This window comes from Nicotiana sylvestris, chromosome 12 (genome assembly GCF_000393655.2).
Source record: "Nicotiana sylvestris chromosome 12, ASM39365v2, whole genome shotgun sequence".
NCBI classification, from domain to species: domain Eukaryota; kingdom Viridiplantae; phylum Streptophyta; class Magnoliopsida; order Solanales; family Solanaceae; genus Nicotiana; species Nicotiana sylvestris.
Genome location: NC_091068.1, coordinates 65,431,383 through 65,456,966, shown reverse-complemented (window position 1 = coordinate 65,456,966; position 25,584 = coordinate 65,431,383). Strand labels below are relative to the sequence as shown.

Below are 25,584 nucleotides of genomic sequence, written 5' to 3'. Positions count from 1 at the left end.
CTATTTTATCTACTTTCGAGACAGATGTAAACTTTTCATTTATACCATTATTTATAGTATTTGTAGACTGTTCGTGAGTTGTGACACCAGTTTTGGGTGGAATTTATTTCGGTTTTCGTTATTATCATAAAGATAATCTTTTAAACTATGTTCTTCCGCATTTATTTCCGCTGATTTACTTTTGTTAAGTTTTAATCATTAAAAATAAAGGAAAAATGTGAAATATTGTGTAACGTTGGCTTGCCTAGCGAGTACAATGGTAGGCGCTATCACGGTCCCGACGGAGGGAAATCCGAATCGTGACAAATAGCCATCAGCTCTCGCCTTGTTGATAAGGTGAGAGCTTCAAGCTCAATTTCAGGTGGCGCACCCTCCACACAAGCACCGTCCGAGGGGGGGAGGGGACGGGTAAAGCTACAGGCCCAAAACCTTCAGAACTATTGGAATAATTCACTTACTATTCGATTCTACTGGGAGATTTTAACAGTGAAACTGAACCAGACAAAGACCCTTCTCTCCGTGATCAACTTCCTTTCGTAGTACCCATACCCCTAAGGGAATTCGAATCCCAGATCCTAGACACAATTCCTAGAGATGGAGAGCCCCTTGCCTCTCCTTTTCGCACCTATCTTTTTTGCTTGCTTACCTATAGCTCTATTGTCTTAATGACTCTTCCTCTTTTCTAGTTTTTTTCAGTGTTAAAATGATAGATTTTCTTAGTCATCCAGGACATTAAGATTACCCAAACTGGCTAAGATATTACAGCCTTTTTCAACTAGGTACTTAACGAAAGTAGTGTGCCTTTTCATATCTTTCACTACATAGGGTTTAACAAAAAGAGGTGGGCTTGCATAGTAGATAGCCTTGTTTAACTTGGACTTGTATATACATAGCAAAAGGGTTATTGTGATTATTTTCTGCTCAATTTTTCTTTTTGTAAATAATATACTGTAGTAAATATTTTAAACATCTCAATAATCATAACATATTCCGTCCGGTTTGGGCATTTGACTTGTACCGAATTACCAATTAAGAAAGTATAGAGAATTAGAGGATACTATTTGGTCGTTTGGTCCGAGTCAGAATGCACACGCTAAACAAATACAATTCCAAGAATAATTTACCCAGTCAACAATCAACACCAAAAATAACAAATAAAAAAATAAAAATCCAATAACCCCAAAATTGATTCACCAAATTCATCTCCATAACTGCTCCATTTCCCAGTTTCTGAACTGTGACAAAGAAAAAGAAAGAAAAAACACTTTTTTTTTTGTTTTTGTCTTTTGGGTTTCAATTTCATTAAAAGTTCAATCTTTGGTGTTTGGGGATTATTGAAAAAGTGAAGAGAGCGTGTGTGGGGATATACTTTATTTTGTAAACCCCATTTGGTATGGTTGTTTAGTGGAAGAGCAAAGTTGAAAAAGGTGGGGTTTTCTTGAATTTAATACTGAAGGTTTTTATTGATATAATTTTCTGTTTCCAGTGGCTTTACATGTATACATCTGGGTTTTTAAGTCAAAAGGCTCAAACTTTACACATGGGTTTTTGCAAAAGTTGTTGAATTTTGAGGAACTGGGTTTTTCTCTCTGAGTTGATTCAGGTATTCCTCAATTCTTGATCTGTAGTTCTGAATAGTTTTCAATATTTTAGTTCTTCATTATTTGAATTAATTGGGGCCTCTGTTTCTTGTAGTTGAAAAAACTGTCCTTCTAGCCCCTTTCTTGAAGGTGGTAGGTAACTGAGTAATTTCTTGAATTATTTGATGAAGTAATTTCATCATTTGTGCTGACCCTTTTGAAAAGCTGAGCTTGTGGTATGAGGGTTTCAGCTGAGGTGGAAGATTTTACTTTGGTTTGATGACTTTACTCAGTTTTGGTTGATCTTTCTGTTGAGTATTTACTTGTTATTTATATAAAGTTTCAAATTGAAGAGAAATATGATCAAGATATTTGGCAAAAAGAACTCTAAGAAGCAGTCAAAGACAGCTGGTACTTCTAGTTCAAGTTCTTCAACTAGCAGTTCAAAGAAAAGTGATGGAGGAAATAAAAAAGTTGGAGTATCAGCCAGTACTGTTATTTCAGCCCCTTATTCTGTTTCAGCTTCAGGATATGGAATGGGGGATAAGTTTGTTCGAGATGGGAGTTTTAAGGTGAATGGGAATCTGGTTGTAGCTTCTTATGATGCATTGCCAAATTTTAGGGATGTTCCCAATTCTGAGAAGCAGAACTTGTTTATTAGGAAGCTCAGCATGTGTTGTGTTTTGTTTGACTTCACTGATCCTACAAAGAACCTTAAAGAAAAGGAGATCAAGCGGCAGACATTGTTGGAGCTCGTGGAGTACGTGACTTCTGCAAATGTAAAATTTACAGAAGTGGTGATGCAAGAAGTAGTAAAAATGGTGTCTACAAATTTGTTCAGGGAACTCATGCCTCAGCCTCGGGAGAACAAGGTGTTGGCCTTTGATGTGGAAGAGGATGAGCCTGCAATGGATCCTGCATGGCCACATCTGCAGATTGTGTATGAGTTTCTTCTAAGATTTGTTGCATCACCGGAAACTGATGCAAAAATTGCTAAAAGATATGCAGATCATTCCTTTGTTCTCAGATTGCTTGATCTTTTTGACTCTGAGGACCCTAGAGAGAGGGAGTACTTGAAAATAATACTGCACCGTGTCTATGGGAAGTTCATGGTACACCGACCTTATATTAGGAAGGCTATTAATAACATATTTTACCGTTTCGTTTTTGAGACTGAAAAGCATAATGGGATTGCAGAGCTTCTGGAAATTCTGGGCAGCATAATCAATGGGTTTGCTTTGCCACTAAAAGAAGAACACAAGCTTTTTCTTGTGCGGACGCTGATCCCCCTGCATAAACCCAAATGCTTAGCCATGTACCATCAACAGTTAACTTATTGTATGACACAGTTTGTGGAGAAAGACTGCAAGCTTGCTGATACAGTTATTAGGGGATTGTTAAAGTATTGGCCAGTAACAAATAGCTCAAAGGAAGTCATGTTCCTTGGTGAGTTGGAGGAAATCTTGGAAGCTACTCAGCCACCAGATTTCCAAAGGTGTATGGTGCCATTGTTTCGTCGAATTGCTCATTGCTTGACTAGTTTGCATTTTCAGGTATGTGTCCGTTGTATTTGGATTTTGGATATGCTTCTTTTATTTATTAAGCATGCCAGTACATGCATGTAACATATGCATCGTAGAACAGCACTATTTTCTTATCTCTGTAGGCAACATTGGTTTTAATATATACTTTGTGGATTGACGTGGCGTGCAGTATGTTTATGTTTCCTAGCTTGCGATGGTCATGTGTTGTCTGGCGGTAATGGAGAAATGGAAAATGATTGAAACTAAGAAAAATTTAACTGATGTGCAATACTTCTCTCCCGGTTTCTTCTTTTCTTTTCTTGCCAAAGCGTGTTTTCTTCTGATGGGTTGAGATGATCTGGAGTACCATCTCCCCCCCCCCCTGGATGAAGCATTTATATTCTGTGATTGTTTGAGTGCACACTGTTGTTCATAGTTTTGTTAGTAATTTCCAATGGTGAATGTGCAACATGTCTTGTGGTGTCTGTGTATAAGTCACAATTAATGCAGAGGTGGATTTGTTTTTTATGGTAAATGAAGCTCTTATTCTGTAGTGACTGGTTTCTTGAATATTATGTAAATTAAGCAATAGATTTAGTATTTGTCAGAGGCTGTTATGGAGCTGCTACTTGAGTTTGAGATGGAGTGGTGGTGAGTTTATTTTAGTTGATTATCTGCCTATTCATGGTACCCTAGCTTGGTAATCCAAATTTTATAATGTAGTTTAGTTCCATCATGGAAAGATGAATATAATTGTGTAGTTTTCTGTTATTCTGTACTGCTGACGTGATAGGCGGATGTTTATACTGTAAAATGTTAAGCGAATACTATAGTTGTTGAACAACTAAAAACACAAAAATTTCAAAAGTTTCCACCTTATATTGCTTTGTTGAGTGATGATAATTTGATAACTAACTTTAGCATACAAACCAGATGCCGATGTACAGGAGCTTCAAAGGCTCTTGATCAGGATGTACTGTATTCAGTATCTTCTGTAGTAATGCATTACTTTCATGAAAATTTAAAAGAAAAAACTAACTTAAGCATAAAAATTGATCTGAAATGCTGGTAGTTCGCTTCTGCAATAGAACTAGTAAGATGAAGTATAAAAAATGAAATATAGTTCTGATTCTTTAAATAACAACAACTACGCCTCAGTCCCAAACAAGTTGGGATCAGCTATATGAATCCTTGCTGCTTCAATTAAGCTCAACTCACGATTCTTTGAATAGAGAAAAAAAAAATCAACATCAAAGAGAAAATGGGCAGGAAGACTTGAGCTTGTGCCCCCTTTTTCATCCCAATTCCTGTTAATTGGCAGAGAATTTTTCCCCTTGTTTCTATCTTGTGCTGAGATGAGTTGTACTTTTATGTGTCATAAGCCTTTTTATTCACTGATGATGGTGGATTTTACTTTTGCTCATGAAGGACTTATTGAAAAAGGAACCTGATCATTCCCATAAAAAATGATCAATGACGATTAAAGATTTCAAAATATTGAAACAACATATATTGGACGCACCATTTACTGCCGCGTGATTTTTCCGCACATGTAAAACTGTGATGAATCCTAGAGAATTCTTCTTTGCCACTGCTACTGCTGCATGCAGAATGACGCATGTCTTCATTTCCATCTGTTCGATGTGCAACCATTTATGCATTGAGGTTAAAGTTGTGCAACAGCTTCCATACTTAGCCTCTTAGAATCCCTGTAAGACTGGAAAGTATTTTCTCTTTTGTTTTTTTGCTCACTTGTAATTACTACAGCACTTAGTGCTATCTTTATATTACAGTTACCTTTCTCTCTCGCAAAAAAACAAAAAAAATTGTTGGCAATAGCATGATACTGATGTCGGATCTTTGGATTTTCACTGTAAGACATTTTTATTAGATTGAAAAAGTTAGCCCCTTTTGGTTGTACTTGCCGTTTTTAGTGCTGAGGAATAGCATGAAGATGCGAAGTCGTAATTTGCCATTTATTTGAGGTGCTTGAACTTTTGGTGGTCTTGTAGCAATACTAGTCTTGCTGTTCATTCCTCAAAATTTTGGTCATTGAAGCAGCTATGGTTGGCTGGTTGATTATACATTACAATAGCATGACAAAATGAAAAGATTACTCTAACTTGAGCATCTGACAATCAACTAGATGTGGAGCTTGTGCGTATGCGGGTTGGGTTTGGGGGGGGGGGATGATGTTTTTCTTCCATGCATGGTAGTCTCTCTCTTTAATGATAGATGATCTGTGAAATACTGTACCTTTAAAACTCAGATACATGCTACTTTCCTCTAGTCCCACTTTTCTTTTTCTTTTTTCTTTTTTCGGATTAACAAAATAATATACACTATATTTCTTCAAGTTCTGCATTATTCTCCGTGGAAAAATTTCTGATTAGTTCTTCTGGTTGTCTGATCTGGCTTGAAGTATGTTTATCTTTCTATGCACTCCTATTATGCAATGCATCTTACCATCGTTTCACTTCACCATATTCTTTTTTTATGATTGAGAAATCTATCTGGAGTTGACCTTTTGGGCCACCCGTAGCCTTCTAAATTCGGGGATGATGGGCTCGCCCCTATACTCTTCTCCACTTAAATACGAGAGTTAGTTCTCTTAGCACAGGCCTCAAACCTTTGACTTAAGATACAAGTCCCTCAACCTTTGCAAATTGAGCTAAACCCTGGCGGCCACCACACTTTGTAGATATGGTTGTATTGCACTATTGTCTATTCTGTAATGTGATATGAGGACAAAGTAGGGGTAAGGTCTGCGTACAGACTACCCTCCCCAGACCCCACCTGTTGGGAACATACTGGGTTTGTTGTTGTTGTTGATATGAGGACAAAGTAAAACAATTGATAGCTCAGATCTATCCAATACTCCCTCCGGTCCATAATAAGTGATTTTTTGGTTGTTTTCACACATATTAAGAAATTCACCTTTTAACATTAATTAGCAATGAAATTAACCATATTAACCTTTACTATCTCTTCACATAAACACTCCTAACACATACTCCAACATTAATTACTCCAAGGGTAATGTAGGAAGAAAATAATTAATTCATTCTTGAAATCTGAAAAAATCACTTATTTTGGACCACAAGAAAAAGGCCAAAAAATCACTTATTTTGGACCGGAGGGAGTACAAATTAGCCAATAGTAGCAAAAGGTAGCATTTAGTTTTCAGAAGGTATTCGGACTTGTGATCGATGAATATTTTTATTTCCACACAGTAATCCGTGTGCAGTATTAATCCGTGTGCAGTATTGATTGTATAATAACCAAACACAGTAATATTGCTTGGAAAAGAATTAGATGAATTTCTTATCACCTGTTCATGAAAACCTCTATTCTCTTAATCTTGCGGAAGCATGGTCCGCTAGGATCTTTGATCATGGTACACTTAATGTTCAACACAGATGACTTTTGTGCTTCATTCCTAATTCATGTGAGAGTGGTAATGGGAAAAAATTTGAAAACAAATATGCTGTACAAGTCATAAACATGACTTATTTCTCTTGAATACTATCACTCTACACTGTCAAGGTGCCTGTTGTGCATAGGCTAGTGAGACAAAGCATTTTCAAAATTCTATTTTCTTTCATTTAAGGCCTTCAATCTGAGGGCAGTTATACAGATAAGCTATAATAGGAGTAGCAGCAGCAGAATTGACTGGAAGAAGAGGGTGTAAGATGTGTACTGAACCTCTTTTTTGGAAATTCTTTGTGGAAGTCTGATGATTGGAGTGGTAGCAATGGAAGCCAAAAGGAGGAGAGAATAATGTTGGGTCAGGCTTAGTTTGAGTAAATTACTCTGTTAAAGGGATTTTGTACAAATTTATCAACAAATTAAATAATACTCCATTCAATTAATAATACAAATTTTACTTATAGCAAAGAAGAAATAGTTCCTCTAGATAGCAAAAGGAAGAAGATTTAATTCAGATTATGTGGCTACAACTTGGGGCACCGAAGTGTGTGGCCTGATGGTCAATAAAGTGGGTGCAAACCGTGGAAACCATTGTTTAAATCCCATCTACTTAAGCCTTGGTCAGTAGAGTAACTAGGTACCTGTGTTAGTAAAAGGTGGCAAGTACCCGGTGGAATAGTCGAGGTGCATGCAAATAGCAAGCTCAATGTACAGTATTACTGTGGCTAACTTGGGGAGAATTTGAAGTGGTGTACGGAGTGGATACAGTGTGGATGATTGTATTACAGAGAACATTGATTATGATAATTAAATGGAGATATTGCAAAAGTAGGGTTTTTTTTTCAATTGAAGCTTCGATAAATTCATGACAATTACCTCATGTAAAAATTCTTGGTAGAAATAAAAACATACCTTGTGTAAGTTACTTTGAGAAAGCCATGCTGTCGTGGGGACGTACAAATCTGTCTATGCTTGAGTAATATTAATGCTGTGTTACAAAAGAATGATAAGACTTTTCATTAAAGTGGAACTGAAGCCAGGCAGTTTAGCTGCATGTTGATGCATGTTGCTTTATGTTTTGATGATGTGTTTCTTGGAGCTAGCTCACCTTTTGGTCCCTCTACTAACCGACCAAAAGGTTATGTGTCAGTTAATCGAAACTTAAATATGCTTAGTGGGATTCAGAATGTCAGGATTGGAGCATTGTGTAAATTGAGGGAGCAAAAGTGCAATTTCTTTTTCTAATTCTTCTTCTGTTTTATCTTCTTCTCCTCATCCTCTTAATTTTTTAATTTTTTTTTTCAATTATTGATTCTTAACATCGCACGGCTAATTGCTATAAAGATTGATGTATATAGAAGTTCCTTTATATTTATTTTGGTTTTTCTTAAAATGGATGAACGTTTCAGGACTCTTCAGAAAAAACAGCTATTTGATGTTTTCCGCAGTGAGTTAGTGGACATATTTGATTGACATATATTCTACTTGTGAACTCATAGAATGTTTAGAATGAGAAGAAGACCAGGAACTTGAGTCGTGAGTTTATCATGTTGCTACAGGATTTAATTTGGAAAAAACCTGTATACATTTATCACGAAAAAAAAGAACCTTGTATACAAGCATTCTGAATATACTTTTGCTTTGCTTGCTCTGATTGATTTTCAAATTTGCGGATTTAGAAGAGTTAGTGTTTGTGTTGACTATAGGTGGCAGAAAGGGCTTTGTTTTTGTGGAACAACGATCACATTGAGAATTTGATAAAGCAAAATCGAAAGGTGATACTGCCTATCATCTTTCCTGCACTGGAGAGAAATGGCAGAAACCATTGGAATCAGGCTGTTCACAGTTTGTCGCTGAATATTCGGAAGATATTCTATGATCTTGATCCTGAGTTATTCAAGGAGTGCTTGCACAAGTTTCAGGAAGACGAATTAAAGGAAGATGAGATTAAATCAAGACGTGAAGCTACATGGAAACGATTGGAAGATGTTGCTGCCAAAAATTCTACAAGTAATGAAGCTGTGCTTGTGCCGTCCACTGGGCATTCTCGAACCTAATATTAAGATATGCTTGTTCTTCTTTTTGATATTTCTGGTTAGTTAACATTTTGGAAGCAGTGAATTTATCAAGAGGAGAAGGGATTTTTTGTTTCATTGGCTTTTTCATCCTGATAGCTGTAGTTGTAACTATAATTTGTTTATATGTTTTAACTTTGGAAATGATAAGGGAGCAAGTATGGTTATCATCATTATACTTGTTTGAAATATTTAGTGTGTCTATTGTTTTGGCAAATACCACTCTTCAACAAATGGTTAAGAGAATATAAGTTTGGCATTTTGTTCAAGAGACTCTTTGCATATGCTACAAATAGAAAAGCTACAGAAGCTGATGGCAGTTTGAGTATAAAGAACAACCTGTTGCTTTTTGTATGTCTCTTTAGGTGCATGTGAAGTTATTTCGAAATATGTTTCTAAACAAGGGACTGTGTAATTTTCACCTAAAGTTTATGTACACCCTAATTCACCTTCCTCTTATATGTTGCCAAGCCTTTGGCCATGAGAGTAAAAGGATCTTTTGGCATTCTTAAGACCTTCTAAGTTCTAGGCAAGGGCAGAGCTAAAGCCTAATTTGGTGGTAGACGTATACTAGGAGTTGGATGGTGTGTTCATCAATGTATAAAGGTGACCAAAAAGATAAAAAGAAACAAACTTCCAACATTATAACATTTGGAAGGATTAAAAGCAGCAGTATTTGTAAGGGTAAATGTCTATAGTAGTGTTGTAAATCTTAGGGAAAATATTTCATCACGAAATCTGTGAGGAATTCTTCAAAGCTTGAGGCGTGTCAAAGACACTATCCTTTAGGTTATATCACCCATTAGGTATATCCCTAGTAATCAACAAGCCCTTCTAGCATAAAACTAGGAGCATAAACTAACAAAGATTTATTCAGTTTGGTAGAAAATCCAGCAAAAGGGAGGAGAGTATTTGCCCATAGATTTTGCCAAAATAAATTTGGGTTTATCAAACACATGTTTGGCCATAGATTTTGCCTACATTGAGGCAAAATCTCAAATCCCAAAACCAGCTCAATAGCCGGTTTTGGGCCAAAATATCACTATTACTTTTTTTTAAAATTGCCCCAACTTTTTGTATTTTATAAAAGAGCACACCATTTATTATTTTGTAACAATGTCGCTTCGTCTTCTCGGTCATCTGATAGTGTATCATATAGTTCATTATAAAAATGATAATTTTGTACCAAACTTATTTATGTTTAGGACTATGATTTGCGATAATATAATGAATGTTATTGATAATGATACTGTTGGACATTTGTGATAGTTTTTAGAACTTGTGGGTATAATATGTTTCATGTTTTTCCAAAATAAATTTGGGAAATATGTTTTGAAAACTAATATCCAAACACATTCTCATCTTCAAACCAAACTTCACCCAAATCAATTTTTTCAAAATAAATTTGGGAATTTATGGCCAAACGCTAACTTAGTATCTACCACACCTGAAAGAATGTATGTATATAAAAAATGTGTGTATATATATAGGTGAATGGAATCAAGTAGTTATAACGGGTGAGTAATGGTCCAACGGGTACAAATATAGAATAATGACTCATTATTGCATGAAATAATAAAGACATTAAATGTTAATAAAATGAATCTAGACACTTTCAGAAATATGATTCTTGACACTTCCTTTTGAGATACCATATTCACTATTTTTCTAACAATTCCCCACATATTTCAAAAGGAATAGAAGGATAGAATATTGTGCCAGATTTTCTACATATGAGTACAATGCATCGAATCTGACGTCTCGTAGTCCGTAGACTATAAACCAAACCTAGAAAAATAAGATTAAGCTTATAGAATAATTGGTGAAGTTTAATACTTCTATGAACCAAAAATTCTTTTGTAAGCCCAGAGTCATATCTATCACATATACTCGCATAATCTTTGTCGTTATCGCGGTTTTGCCCTAAAAGGCTATGCGCCAGCCTGGTTTTCATGAGTGCTCTAGAAAATTTCCCATAAATTTTATTGGAACGACCCCACTCCACACTCATATAGATCTATCTATCAAGTGTATTCTGCAGCGCAACATACCACCTACAAAAGGCTATGGATTATTGGATTAAGAGTATAATAACTCCACCTCACATTCCTTGCAGTCTTGCACTATATACACACACACACCATAGGCAGAGACATAATTTAATAGTGCATATTTGATCAACTAATGACTTGTTATTACCCATATGAATCTACTTCATGGAATCTCCAATCACATAGGTTGGGTTACCATCATTGTTGATACATCTCAAATTGGCAAAAGTCTCAATCCCTCGTTGTTTCACTTATAAGTCAAAGGATCGGTCAAATCCTTTTTTGACTACACATAATATATATAAAAAAAATTCTCATCTCCAAGCAATTTCTTTATCACATTATGTCTCAAGAGAATATATCTACTCTTCCCATTAAAAAATTTATTTTCTTACAATGGCTATTGCACCTTGGCAATCACAATTCATTGACATAAATATTATCAGCTTAATTCCTAGTGGAACACTCACCAAGAGGTTGCTTAATCAGCTTCATTGTTAGGCAATTTCAATATCACAACACCCCACCAAAAGGTGATCACACAATCACTAGTGAACATTTTATCATCTGAATCAAAGATTCAATATTATCATTGTATCCTTCTAATACAATAAAAAATCTAGATACAGAATACTAACTCATAGTATTTCCCGAGTAAGGCACAAAATCATCTGAAATAAAATGAAACTTGACTTCTATATAAATGCCTTTTGAAACATCTTTAACACATATATTTTCTTTTGGTATCTTCCATATTCAAATACCAAAGTAAAAAATTTCAAACATAGAAGCAACTTTAACGTCTATAAAAATATCTGAAGTAGGCAACAAATCATAATTCAATAATTTTTTTACCCAAATAACCAAGAGACCCAAAATAAAATAACTTTTCAAATCTAGAAATACAACATATTTCTGATCTTCCAATACAAATTTTTCCACAAATAATCTCAATTTTGTAAGGTCTCGTTATAATTTTAACAAACAAATTTTCCTAAATGTTTTTTGCTTAGAAACACCACGAACCCCAGTATTTTTAAAAATTTCAAGTTAAGGAGATAATTTTTTCACAACTCATAAAGAGTTCTACCTATTTATAAATAACAAGTTAATAACATAGCTTCACCCAATAAGTCACAAGAATAAGAAGGTCTTATCTTATCTATTTTTTCTATCAAACTAATACGAAGGATATTTATAAAATCAATACATTAATCATCATCTTCCCTTCTATCAAATTCTATTTGACATGAATGATCATCATGTATAGTAAATTATTCACTCTTTATTCTCATAGAATTAGCAAAGAACTTATATAACTGAGATGAAATAATCAAGCTTTTATTTGTAACACACCAAATTCAAAACGTAAATTTGTTGAAATTGAAGAATAAATTTAAACCCATTATATTAGAGCTATCAAGATTTTCAAAAATGAATAACATAAAAGTGTACATTTATGTAGGCTTAGGTGCATTCAAATACTAGAAAAAGTGTACCTTAATTTTATGGTGTATTTTAATCTTCATAATGTGATAGTGTAAGAAATTGAAAATACATTTGCCAAGCGTTTATGCCAAAGTATAATATATGATAACGGTATAATCATAATATTTGTTCATCTATCATCTACTGCTCTCGAGATTCCAAAATTGATATTCTCCATAGCATCGGGTGAAATATCCTTAAGATTATTGTAAATCTTATGGAAAATACTTCATCACGAAACCTGTAGGAAACTCTTCAAAGCCTGAGGCGTGTCAAAAACACTCTCCTTAAGGTTATTTCCCCCGATTTGGGTGTATCCCCCAGGATTCAACAAGTCCTTCTAGTATAAAACTAGGAGCATAAACTAACAAAGATTTATTTAGCTTGGTAGAAAATCCAGCAGAAGGAAGGAGAGTATTTTCTGTATACTTAGTATCTACCACACCAGAAAGAATGTATGTATATAAAGAATGTGTGTATATATAGGTAAATGGAATCAAATGGTTATGACGGGTGAGTAATGATCAAACTGTTACAAATATAGAATAATACTCATTATTGCATGAAATAATAAAGACACTAAGGGTGTGTTTGGTATAACGAAAAATATTTTTCGTGGAAAATATTTTCCAAGAAAATATTTTCTTGGAAAATAAGTAGTAATCCTACTCATTTTCTGGTATTTGGTAATCATCGTCTTCATCGGTCCCATGTTTATCTGATTGGGTCGAGGCTGATGTCGATAATTGCTATTTAGTTTCCTGTTTTGCATTCGAACTTGGTTCCTTTGAGGTCACTAGTGTTGGTTTTGGAATCACTTCTTCGACTGCAAACATTTTTTTTGCGGTCGGTTGCTCGCCATAAATCGTTTTAACCCCTCCTGACATTGGAAATTTTAACACCTGGTGAAGAGTTGAGGGCACTGCTCTCATGTTATGGATCCATGGCCTCCGGAACAGGGCGTTGTACCTCATGTCCCCGTCAATCACATAAAGCTTGGTTTTCTAAATGGTCCCGACGGCGTTTGCTGTTATTGTTATTTCTCCCTTAGTAGTTTCACAAGCCATGTTGAATCCATTTAGCACTCGGGCTGCAGGCACTATTTGGTCCTATAGGCCGAGTTGTTCTATGACTCTGAGTTGAATGATGTTGGCCGAGCTACCTGGATTAATTAACACACGTTTAACTCGATATTTATTCATGAGTACAGATATTACAAGTGCATCGTTATAGGGTTACATGATTCCTTCTGCGTCTTCATCGCTGAAAGATAAAGTTCCTTCTGGTATGTAATCTCGAGTCTATTTCTCCCTTGTGATGGATACTTTGGTGCTTTTTAACATCGGACCTTGAGGAGCGTCGAACCCTCTGATGATCATGTGGATGACGCGTTGAGGTTCTTCCTACTTGGCTTGTTTATTAGAGTCACTATTTCTGAAATGATTCTTGGCTCAGTCATTCAGGAATTCTCAAAGATGTCCGTTGTTGAATAACTAGGATACCTCCTCCCTCAACTGTCGGCAATCCTCTGTTCTGTGGCCGTGAGTACCAATGATATTTGCACATCTAGTTTGGATCTCTTTGAGTTGTGTCGGATTGTAGAGATCGAGGTCATCTGGTATCTTTGATGCGTTATATAGCCGATACGATGGCAGCATCATCGACGCTAAAGTTATACTCTAATAACCTCGATGCTCCGTTGGGTCTGAAAGGCCTGTCGAAACCATTCTTGATCATGAGTCCCCGGTTGCTCTGGCCTCGGTCATTTCTTCTTTCATTTCGTATAGAACTCCGTCCGGACCCATTACTTCTTCGATCCTTATTATATGGTTTATACCGATCTCTGTTCGACCTTAGTTCACGATCGATATCTCTCTTGACTCTATCGCTGGGTCTAATAGGATAAACAGACCTGAAATGAGCCCCCCGTTGGTCATCTTTGACTATGATCTTCGATTGATATCAGTTATCCACATTAGCCCAAGTGACAATCAGATATTCTATCATATTATGTTTCAACTGCTGTGAAGCCACCGAACTTCGAATATTGAGTCCTTGGGTAAAAGCTTGAACGGCCCAATCATCAGCGACTAGTGGCAGGTCCATCCGTTCAATTTGAAACGGAGATACGAACTCTCTGAGCATTTCATTATCCTTTTGCCTTACCTTGAATATGTCAGATTTCCTGGTTTCGACCTTGATAGCCCCAGCGTATGATTTTACAAAAGAGTCTGCAAGCATAGCAAATGAGTCAATAGAATTAGGGAATAAGTTGTGATACCATATCATAGCTCCCTTTGACAAGGTTTCTCCGAATTTCTTCAGTAAGACAGACTCGATCTTATCATCCTCCAAATCGTTTCCTTTGATGGCGCATGTGTATGAAGTGACATGCTCGTTTGGGTCAGTCGTTCCGTTGTACTTAGGAATCTCGGGCATGCAAAATGTTTTAGGGATCGACTTTGGCGCCACACTCGGAGGGAAAGGTTTCTCTACAAACTTCGTGGAATCCAAGCCTTTCAATATCAGCGGTGCTCCCGGGATTTGGTCGACCCTAGAATTGTAGGTTTCCACCTTTTTGTCGTTTGCTTCGATTTTCTTCTGCCCTGATTCTATTCGTTTTGTCAGCTCCTCGAGCTTTTTTATGATCTTGGGGTTGTTACTCGACTCGTTCCCACTCGACCTTTCCGTGATTGGTTCCTCCCTACGAGTGATTTCTCGAGATAGGTCGGGCTCGATCCTGCTTGGTATGCGGCTCTAGTTTTGTAACTGAGCTATTGCTGCCTGTTGAGCCTGTAACATTTCGAAGATAATCCGTAGATTGACCCCATCTCCTCCATTATTTTAAGTATTCTGTGATGTCGATCAATTTACACCATGGATGCTATTCCCGGGGTCAGTAGAGGGCTTGTGTCAATAGCCACATATGAGTTAGTGTCTGACGGGTCCGTAATTGGGATTCTAATAGGATCAATGGGAGGTACCTCGTTACTGGGCGCTATGTTATTGTTTTCACCGTAGTGACCAAATTCATTGTCAGCAGGTAGAGGTGCTATGACATTTTGAGCTTAGGCCTGAAATCAGAGACACTTCAAAGAACAAGTGTAAAATAGTGTGCGTTATGGAAATTTGTATCAAATAACCACTATTATCCTTAGCCCCACGGTGGGCGCCAAACTATTTACCCTCATAATCTAATAACAATTGAATTTATAAGTGATTTTAAGGATACGTGGATTAATCTGACACAAAATGATAGATTGAATGATAAATAAAGCAAATAATAATAAAGTAAATTCAAACCGTGTGACTTGAACCGTTATAACATTGGGAAATAAGTCTCACTTGATTTGAATATGATCCAAATTGTGTCAGATACGGAAGAATAGTGTCTTGCAGAAAGAAAATAATATTATAATGCTTTGGGATACGTGTTACAATGTGTATTACAAAGAGTCAGACCCCCTTTATATAGTAGGGGAGTCCTGCTTTAGATACAATTCTATAAAAGGTAAGAAATCTCATGATTTGCTAATTAATCGGTCTCTCATTGATGCGTGCCGAGATTTACACCGTGATATTTGACCGGTTGCGAATATTTCAGTCTTCCGTTATTGGATCTGGTAATGTTTCCTCGAGCTTATTCGGAGTCGGGGTCGATTCCGGAGTCACGGGCTTGAAGATCTTAAAGACGTATGTTTTGACTTCTTACTTTGGTTTGATGGAACCTGGGGTCGATCTTTAATCTATCACGTTTCGGTCTCGATCCGTCATGCAATAGATGAGCCCGGTTTCGACCATATACAATGTGACATTCTAATTGTTTTTTGAAATGTAATTTTTTTTATATCGAATTTAGCTTTATATAAAAAAAATTGTACAAGAATCACTTAAAAATTAATTACTACAAGTAATATCAAAATAATGTGGTAAATCCTTTTATGTTAATCGTATTATATTATACAGTAACGTGTAATCCCGGCCAAGTTCAAATGATTCATGGCTGACGCCCTCACGTAGCAACCGCTCACCGAAGAATTCAAAACCATTAATGGAAGCTTCCATAGCTGAAAAGTCATTTTCTCCGTCTTTTCCTTTGAACGAAACAAATTCCTCCGCGGCGATGACCTCTTAATCTTCAACGCTCCCTTAATTCCTTCATCTTATAATCCTTTTACTGCTTTCAAACATTCCAAACACTTTCAATCTGTAATTCTGTGAGAAAATGCCGAGCTTAATGGTGAAAGTTTATAGCGTACTCTTCAAGTACAACCTTAAACGTCGATTACAAACCTTAATCGAATCTTCAAATTCAGACCCTTTTAACGGTGTCGTTTCACGCGCTGATGAAACCACTGCCACCTCTAATCCTAGCTTCTCTAACGATGGGGTTGCAACTAAGGACCTTCATATTGATCCTATGACAAATCTCTCCCTCAGAATTTTCCTCCCTCAATCCGCTCTAAGAAATTCAGTCTCCAGTGATGGGGTTTATGGGGGTTATGTGCCAATTTATAAAAATGGGAACAGTTGCAAGAAATTGCCGGTGATTTTGCAGTTTCATGGTGGTGCATGGGTGAGTGGGGGTATTAATACAGTTTCTAATGATGTTTTCTGTAGGAAATTGGCGAAATCTTGTGATGCGATTGTGGTCTCAGTTGGGTATAGGCTGGCACCGGAGAGTCGGTATCCTGCTGCATTTGAAGATGGGGTTATGGCCATTAAATGGTTAGCTAAGCAAGCTAACTTGGCTGAATGTGGAAGGTCGAGGATGGTTAACGGGGAGAAGGGTAGTGGAAGGCGAATTCTTGATGGATTTGGAGCTTCTATGGTTGACCCTTGGTTAGCTGCTCATTTAGACCCTTCAAGGTATAATTTTCACTTATTGAAGCTTTTGGCATAGCGAATAAGTAGTAGTTGTTTTGATTTCTCTTGTTTTAATATAATTAGACATGTCATGATATTTCCGAGCATTTCATTAAAGGTAAAAATAAGAAGTTTAAAGTGAAAATGTTTTTAAATATGGACTAAAATTGAAAAAGTGTTCTATATAGAATAGAACAGAGCGAGTACCAGCTAAGGTATTTCAGCTGCTATTTTGGATAGAAGAGGTAGTTGTTGCTTGAGGAATACTTAATATTTATATGGAGTGCCTCATCAACTAATACTATGCAAAACATTAACCAAAAGTACTGAGTGATTGATTAACTCCTATTTTTTCCAATTTTGTATGCTTCTTGTATTTAATCCTTTGACCTCTAAGCTAAACAGATGGCGTTGTGATGGCGTTTTACGTCTCCAAACATGGGACACAGAGAGTTTTGAGAGGTTGCATTAGAGTTTGATGTGACCAATTCATGTATAAAGATGGGCAAAAGGCTCCAGTATGCAATCATAACTAAAATGGGCAAACGGCTCCTGTACTAAGTTATAGGATCCTATTCAAAAACCTGCATGTCGGCTCTCTTTTAGCATTCTCAGTTTATTAGGTGCATGTCTGCATGTCTTGAGGAGAATTATACAAAGAAGTGCTTGTGACTTTGTTCAATCTGATGTTATAGGTGTGTCCTCTTAGGAGTAAGTTGTGGAGCCAACATTGCCAATTATGTTGCGCGATATGCTGTTGAGGCAGGAAAGCTTTTGGATCCTATAAAAGTAGTGGCTCAAGTTCTAATGTACCCTTTCTTCATTGGAAACATTCCTACACATTCAGAGATGAAACTGGCAAACTCTTACCTCTATGACAAAGCTACATGTATTCTTGCTTGGAAACTCTTCCTCCCGGAAACAGTTTTCAATCTGGACCATCTAGCTGCAAATCCTCTTGTACCAGAAAAAGATAAACTCTTGGACTTAAAGCATATGCCACCAACACTTACAGTGGTTGCACAGCATGATTGGATGCGAGACAGGGCTATTGCATATTCAGAGGAACTTCGAAGAGTGAACATTGATGCCCCTCTACTTGATTACAAGGATTCTGTACATGACTTTGCTACTCTTAATGTGCTTCAGAAAACTCCTAAAGCTCAGGCTTGCTTAGACGACATTTCAATATGGGTTAAAAAGTATATATCCCTCAGAGGCAATGAATTTTCATATTGAATGAAGAATCAGAATCAGAATCAGAGACAAAGGTATTCCTGCTCTTAGGGTGTCTGCCAACCTCCTTTCATGACATATTTAGTTGTGCACGCTGAGGTTTTTGTAGCAGTTTTTATCCCTGTTAGAAGCTAAGGGGTACATTGTTCATTTATTAATTCATGATCATTCTTTTCTATACCGTATGTAGTGATGTACATATAGCTTATACATCAGAGGGCACACTAAAACTTAATGTAAATTTGCTCTCTAATGTAAATCCCTAGCGTTCCCCTTTATGGTTTCAGCTGCATGGGGAACCATTTGAAGAAAGGATTCAACTAAAATAAGGCATGTTACGTGCTACAACATCGTATGGAAAATGTTTCCAATTTTGCCATGTTCGATTGGTCATGTTTGGAAAAACATTTTCTTCATGAAAACAAGTGTCTTAATATCAGGAAAATGACTTCCCTGGTAGGACGAAGGAAAACAAGTTTCATAAGTAGCAATATAGGCTGATTATGACGATCCAAGAGACTTGTGGGACTACATTGGGTTGTTGTTGTTGTATGACGATCCAAGAGAAAGATGAGTAGTTGAGACTACATAAATTGCAGCCGTGGTCAAGAATCAAAGATGGCATGCTCTACCATGTGAACTTTCTTGAATGTCATTGTGTGGTCAAATAGAGCTGCGGAGCTTAATCAGCTCAAGTTCGCTGAAAATAATACATGAGTCTTTGTTTAAATTATATCCATTAATTAAAGAAGTAAATGAACAAGAAAATTTGCTTGACAAGTTACATTCTTTGCAGCCTTAGTTTCCAGAATGTTTGAAATGATCAATCTTTTGAAATAGCAGTAGCATTTCTTTTAGTTCTATGAAGTGTATGATTGAACAGATTATTTATTCATGGGACACCTTCACCTAATGGATTTTGCATTTCCTTGTTTCAAATTGTATCTAATTCCCAAACCGGAAAACATAATTTGGAACACACACCTTTTACAATACCTTTTTCATCTTCCATACGGCAAAATGGCCAAAAAAATCCCATCAATAGAGCAAATTTACATTGTTTTGAATTTGGTCCCAAACATGCTTTTATTATTAAGTGGACTGTTTCAGATTTGCCCCTTAACTATAGCAAATAGAATAAATTCACCCTCCGTTTACCTTTTGACACGACTCGAATTTCCCACCTTCGATACTGTGATGGCGCCTAACATTGCTCTCGCTAAGCAAGCCAACGTTACAAAATATTTCACCTTTTTCCTTTATCTTTTTATAATTTAAATTTAACAAAACTAAATCAGCGGAAATAAAAGCGGAAATACATGATTTAACTGATTACTCATATACTATTAGCGAAAACCGAAATAGATACCACCCAGAAACTAGTGTCACAACTCACAAACATTCTATGAATACTACAAGTAATGGTTTGAAAGAAAATATATCTGCCTCGAAGAAAGTAAAACAGAAATGAAGTAAAGCTAGGAGGGGACGCCAGGGCCTGCGGACGCCTGCAAGACTACCTTGGGTCTCCTGTCTGAAGTATCAGCAATCGACCTCTTGATCAGCCAATACCAGCTCCGAAATCTGCATAGAAAGTGCAGAGTACAATATCAGTACAACCGACCCCAGTACTGGTAAGTGCTGAGCCTAACCTCAACGAAGTAGTGACGAGGCTATGCCGGGGCATAAACAATATATATCCCGCAACAGTTTATAATAGGGCAAAAAGAAGATACGGAATGAAATAAGACAGTAACTTGCATTTAATAGATATGCAACCTAATCGTTCTACCAATACTCAGCTATAACCAATCCTTAAGAGAGTTTCAACAACACAATAATAAATCTCAGCAGAAGAAGAATACATAAATAACAAATGATGCGGCGAGCATCCCGATCCCACCATATTATAAGTAACTATATGAGCATTCACCCTTATTACTCCTTGTTGCAGCGTGCATCCCGATCCCACCAGTCCACCCTTATTACTCCTCAATATGTCACCCTTATTCCTCCTGTTGCGGCGTGCAACCCGATCCCACCAGACAATCACATTTCACCCTTATTCCTCCTGTTGTGGCGTGCAACCCGATCCCACCAGATAATCACATTTCACCCTTATTCCTCCTATTGTGGCGTGCAACCCGATCCCATCATATTAGTACCAATCACAAAAATAAAACAAGTATTTCACAGTTTAGCTCAAACCCCCGCAACATTTATACCTCAATTCATCATGACTGGAGGTCTATACCATTATGAAATTTCAACAGTTAATACTACACAACGAGACCAACCAAAATGTACCATGAAACATCAATAATCTAACGTAAACCAACAATATAATATAATAAAACTACAGAACAGTTGATACCTTCAATAGAGACAACAACGTTTAACAAGAACCAATTAGACATGGAAGCATCAATAAGCAAGTACTAATTAAGATAGGAAAGCAATATATAAGGAAACGGGGAAGGGAACATGCTAAACAGATAATTTGGCGGCGTATAGGTACCCGTCACCACATCTATACGCCACACACATGGAATTTCATATAGAAAATAAGTCGGGGATCCCTAATCCCTCAAGTCAAAGTTAGAACAAATACTTACCTCAAGCCAACGGGTATTTCAAACTTCAATTACCGCTTTACCTCTCGATTCCACCACCAATCCACTCGTATCTAGTCATAATTAAACTAATAACATCAATAAACGCTAAAGAAATCAATTCCAATGCATAATTATAGGTTTTCCAATATTTTTCCCAAAAAGCCAAAATTCGACCCCAGGACCGCTTGGTCCAAACTCGAAACTCGGACCAAAGCCCGATTACCCATTCATCCCCCGAGCCCGGATATACAATTGATTTTGGAATCTGACCCCAAATCGAGGTCTAAATCCTCAATTTATAAAAATCCCTAATTCTACCCAAACCCCCAATTTCTACCATAGAAATCTTAGATTTTTGGTTGGAAAATCATGAAATGTGATGGGAAATTGAAAGAAAGTGAGTTAGGATCACTTATCAAAGTTTTGGGGAAGATTTGGTCTTGGGAGAATCGCCTCTAGGGTTCTAGGATTTAAAAAATGTGAAGAATGGGATAAAATCCCGTCTAAGTTATGTTTTGAACAGCTGCAGATGTCGCATTTACGACGTGAGCTTCGCAAATGCAAAGCTCGCAAATGCGAACTCTTTGCATTTCTGCTGCCTTCGCAAATGCGAACATATTGTTCGCAAATGCGGTGCAGTGATCCCAATTTTGACCACTTTCTTCGCAAATGCGAAGAATGCCTACCCCTGATCAACTTCGCAAATGCGAACATAAGCTGGCCCATTTTCCTTCGCATTTGCGATGGAAACCTCGCAAATGCGACCCCCACAGTGATCCCAAATGCGAACCCTGACCTCACATTTGTGAGGTCTGTGGCCTGCAACACAGCTGAAGCATACCAGCTAATTTTTTAAGTTCCAACTCACTCTGTAGCCTATTCAAAACTCACCCGAGCCCTCGGGGATCCAAACCAAACATGCACGCAAGTCGTAAAATATCATATGAAGTTGCTCGCATGATCAAATCACCAAAATAACACCTAGAACTACGAAATTAGCACCAAATTGCGTGAAATTTTCAAGAAAGTTTTAAAACTTCTAATTTTTCAACCAAAGGTCCGAATCACGTCAAATAAACTCCGTTGTTTTTACCAAATTTCAAACACATGACTTAAATATCATATTAAACTTGTACCGGGCTCCAAAACTAAAATACGGTCCCGATACCAACGAGATCACGCATTATTTAATTTCTTTAAATCCTTATAATTCCAGTTTAACAATTTTCATCAAAAATTTATTTCTTGGGCTTGGGACCTCAAAATTTGATTTCAGGCATACGCCCAGGTCCCATATTTTACTACGGACCCTTCGGGAATGTTGGAACACGGGTCCGGGTCCGTTTACCTAAAACGTTGACCGAAGTCAACGAAAATTAATTTTCAAATGCAAAAATTATTATTTTCTCAAACTTCCACATAAAGGCTTTCCGGAAACGCTCCCGGACTGTGCATGCAAATCGAGGAGAGATAAAATAAGGTTTTTAAGGCCTCGGAATACAGATTCAACTTCTAAAACAGAATATGACCTTTTGAGTCATCATACCTTTGGTCACAAATATGCTTTTATCATGAGTGGTATGACCACGTGATTTTTGCCCTATATGAATTACTCCCATAATTTCAAAACAAAATAATTTCTTTTCATTATTTATAATTTTGTGAATTTTGTGGTATTTTTGTTAATTGTTTGCATTTGTCTATGCATTTTTATTTTTGTTTAATTAATGAAAAATACAAAAATAGTGCATTTGCATTTAGGACCTAATTTTCCACTTTTTAGGATAATTAGTTAATTAATGTTACAAAATGGAAGAAAATAACAAAAATAGTTCATTTTGCATTTTAACTTTTAATTTTTGAATTTGTCATAGTTTTCTTTTAAATTAGGACTTAATCAATTTTGAGGAAATAATTAGTTTAATTTTGGAAATTAAATCAGGTCTTTTATTTTAATTTTGCATTTTACAAAATCTGAAAAAAAATAAAAAAAAAAGAGAATGAAAATGAAATAGAAAATGAAAAGAAAAGAGGGTTCATTAAGCAATACCCAATTGATTGGGCCAAAGCTATTAAAGCCCCTCAAGCCCAAATCCCTTCCAATTTTCCAAACTTCCCCAGCCCAAATAACAATTACCCGCCCAGGTCTGCCCCTAAACCTGACCCATTACCCACATATACACACGCAGATACATACGCAGCCCTAAATCGAAAGCCCCAAACGATGGAACACTGTTCACTCGCCTCCCTCACCCAAATCAGATCCCAAATCACTCAAAATTCATGGCGAGTGAGCACCAAATCTCATACCACGCATGTCCCCTTCTCTCCTCTTGCCATAGCTAACTGTTTCTGACAGAATTTCTCTCCCTCACATGCTATTCCTTCGATTTGTTTCGGATTTTAGCCTTTCAGGTGAATAGATGGAAAAATGGGGAGCGTTGGATTGGATTTGATTTGATCCACTCCCTCCATTTGTCCGTTTTTCATCATAAGCAAGGTTAAAATTTCAGATTTTGGGAGGAATGATATTTTAGAGGGATTTCTTGAAGATAAAGGAAGAAGGTTCGAGATCTTTGGAGGGTTATATAAGGTGAGACTCTTTTCTTGTAAAAGGGGACGGATTTTTGGGAGGATTTTTTTCCAGAAAGGTTTTCTTCTTTATTTTTTTTTTCGGAAATTTTTGGAGAGGTAAAAGTTCTAGGGTTTATATTGCATTTCAGAAAAACAAAAATACAAAAATAGTTTGAGCTTGATTTTTACTCGAGTTTTATTTCAAAAGAAATCAGAAAAATCACCAAAAGATTTCAACATTTGTCTTGTTTTTTGGTTCTCGCAAATGGAGTTCTAATGAAGTTTAAGTTTGAGTCTGTGTTTGGATTTGTAATTCCGGTTTTGATTTGAGGTTTCATGGCTGGTTGATTCACTGTTCTTTGCATAGCTGCTGTTAAGGTATGTGCTTTTGGTCTCAAATAATGTAATGGCTATTTGGATGTCCTGTTGAATGAAGTTTGTATACGCCCCTAATACTTCTTTGTTGCTACGATGAGATCTTGGTTCTCTTTCCCTCCTCTCTGTTCTTTCCATCTGCTATGATCGACTGGATTTTGTATCCATTTTTCTGTTTTCTTTTAGCATCAGTTGGAGTTTGTTTTGCTTTCTGCAAAAATTTGTTCCTACGAGATTGTCTGGAAGAATGCGAGTTGCTGCTTGATTGCCTTCTTTTAGCAATCAAAACTTGTCGCTTGATTGTAATCAATACATCTAACTTCTTGAAGTTGTGAATGCGAGTTTGAAATACTAAGACATCAATTTTGTTAGCCCATTCCGAATATGGTGTTCATGTATTTCTTGAAATGAGAATCGTCTAATTCATAGCTGGGGATTCGTCTATTTGATTGCATTAGTTTGGTGTTTGATTTGGTTCACCAGTTTCCTTCCACGAAGTCCTTTGGTCTCTGAAATGATATGTAAAAATCTTCTTGCTCTTGACACTAGTCTCATACATAATGGTCACACCACGAGCCTTATCATTCACTGTATAGGAAGATTTATAACTATCTTCCTCCTTAATAACCCTACTAAATGAACTGCCACCATAGTATTTATAACTAGAACTTGAGCTTCTTCTGCATTTCCATTGAAACACACTTCTTCTTCTTTCGTGTTGGTACTGATGGAAATTTATAGGGAATCTGTTTGCTTCGTCCACCCATTTGAACAAGAAAAGGAGTAAAAACAGAAAAACTATTTTGTTGGCTTCAGTTTCCCTGATAGACTAGGTCCGTTATCCAGATGTGTTAACATTTACTTGGGACATTTGCATATTCATTGTTGCGTTGGAATTGTCGTGATGTATACCAACACGAGTTGAGTCAAGCAACCAAAATTTAGAGGAAGTTAAGTGATTAGGAAGGAACAACAGGGATTACAGTCATCAACTTCATAATGTTTAATCATTTGTGTTGCTACATAGAGGTTTTGCAGACTCTAGCATGCGTTTGCAGAATTGCTTGTGTTTGTTTGTCTTCCTCCAGGATATTTGAGCTCTATCAACTTTGACGCCAAAGTTTTGGTCTAAAATGAATGTCGCCTATCATTTTGTTTCAGTTATAAAAGACAATCTTTGGTTTAACTCACTGCTCTCGTCTTGTCTTACATAATGGCTGTTTCTGTCGCCATTTTCCTTTGATTTGCCTATCTCATGTACCGTGGGTGTGTTGTTTAGCTTATTACTTAGCCCATTTGCCATGTAATCGTATGTTAATGAACTATGTTGGGCTGTCGGAATGGAAATTGACCAAGGCCCATTAGTATTTAATAGTGTTCATGTTTTAGGAATAGGTTGGGCCAAGTGCTGGAAATAAGAAGTTTAAAAGGAATAAGTACCCCTTAATCATAGGCCCTTTCACCTAATCATCGAATTAGGAATTATATAACCCTTGAATATTCGTAGAAAACCCTTTAGGGCCGTTTAATATACAATCGTGATTGTGTACACGTTCACGTGACATGATTACGATCTTAAAAACAAAACCGGAGTATGCATTCACGCAACTTTGGCCAAACTTTTCTTAATAAAGTGTTATTAATTGTGGACACGTTCGCATGACATGATTTTTGACGCGCCAAACAAATGGGTACACGTACGCGTGACCAGTTTCAAGATAATTTTCTTAGTTTAAAATCGGTAAATGGTAAATGCACATAGGTTTTAAAAT

The 25,584-nt window shown here is 36.7% G+C and overlaps 2 protein-coding genes across 2 annotated transcripts; both read left to right on the top strand.

Annotated features, from left to right (window-relative positions):
• The first annotated feature begins 1,195 nt into the window (after positions 1-1,195).
• LOC104229145 (serine/threonine protein phosphatase 2A 57 kDa regulatory subunit B' theta isoform-like) lies at positions 1,196-8,780 on the top strand. Its single transcript, XM_009781730.2, has 3 exons — positions 1,196-1,603; positions 1,696-3,133; positions 8,239-8,780. Exons 2-3 carry the CDS (start codon positions 1,940-1,942, stop codon positions 8,587-8,589), a joined length of 1,545 nt encoding a protein of 514 aa, XP_009780032.1. The 5' UTR covers positions 1,196-1,603; positions 1,696-1,939; the 3' UTR covers positions 8,590-8,780.
• A 7,399-nt stretch (positions 8,781-16,179) lies between these two features.
• LOC104229143 (probable carboxylesterase 11) lies at positions 16,180-18,426 on the top strand. Its single transcript, XM_009781729.2, has 2 exons — positions 16,180-17,015; positions 17,708-18,426. Exons 1-2 carry the CDS (start codon positions 16,372-16,374, stop codon positions 18,249-18,251), a joined length of 1,188 nt encoding a protein of 395 aa, XP_009780031.1. The 5' UTR covers positions 16,180-16,371; the 3' UTR covers positions 18,252-18,426.
• Positions 18,427-25,584: the final 7,158 nt, after the last annotated feature.

Bases quoted from the DNA above. Each gene is read 5' to 3' on its own strand.
- LOC104229145 (XM_009781730.2), top strand. From the start codon at position 1,940: ATGATCAAGATATTTGGCAAAAAGAACTCTAAGAAGCAGTCAAAGACA. The intron at 3,134-8,238 runs GTATGTGTCCGT...TGTTGACTATAG, and splicing joins TGACTAGTTTGCATTTTCAG to GTGGCAGAAAGGGCTTTGTT.
- LOC104229143 (XM_009781729.2), top strand. From the start codon at position 16,372: ATGCCGAGCTTAATGGTGAAAGTTTATAGCGTACTCTTCAAGTACAAC. The intron at 17,016-17,707 runs GTATAATTTTCA...CTGATGTTATAG, and splicing joins GCTCATTTAGACCCTTCAAG to GTGTGTCCTCTTAGGAGTAA.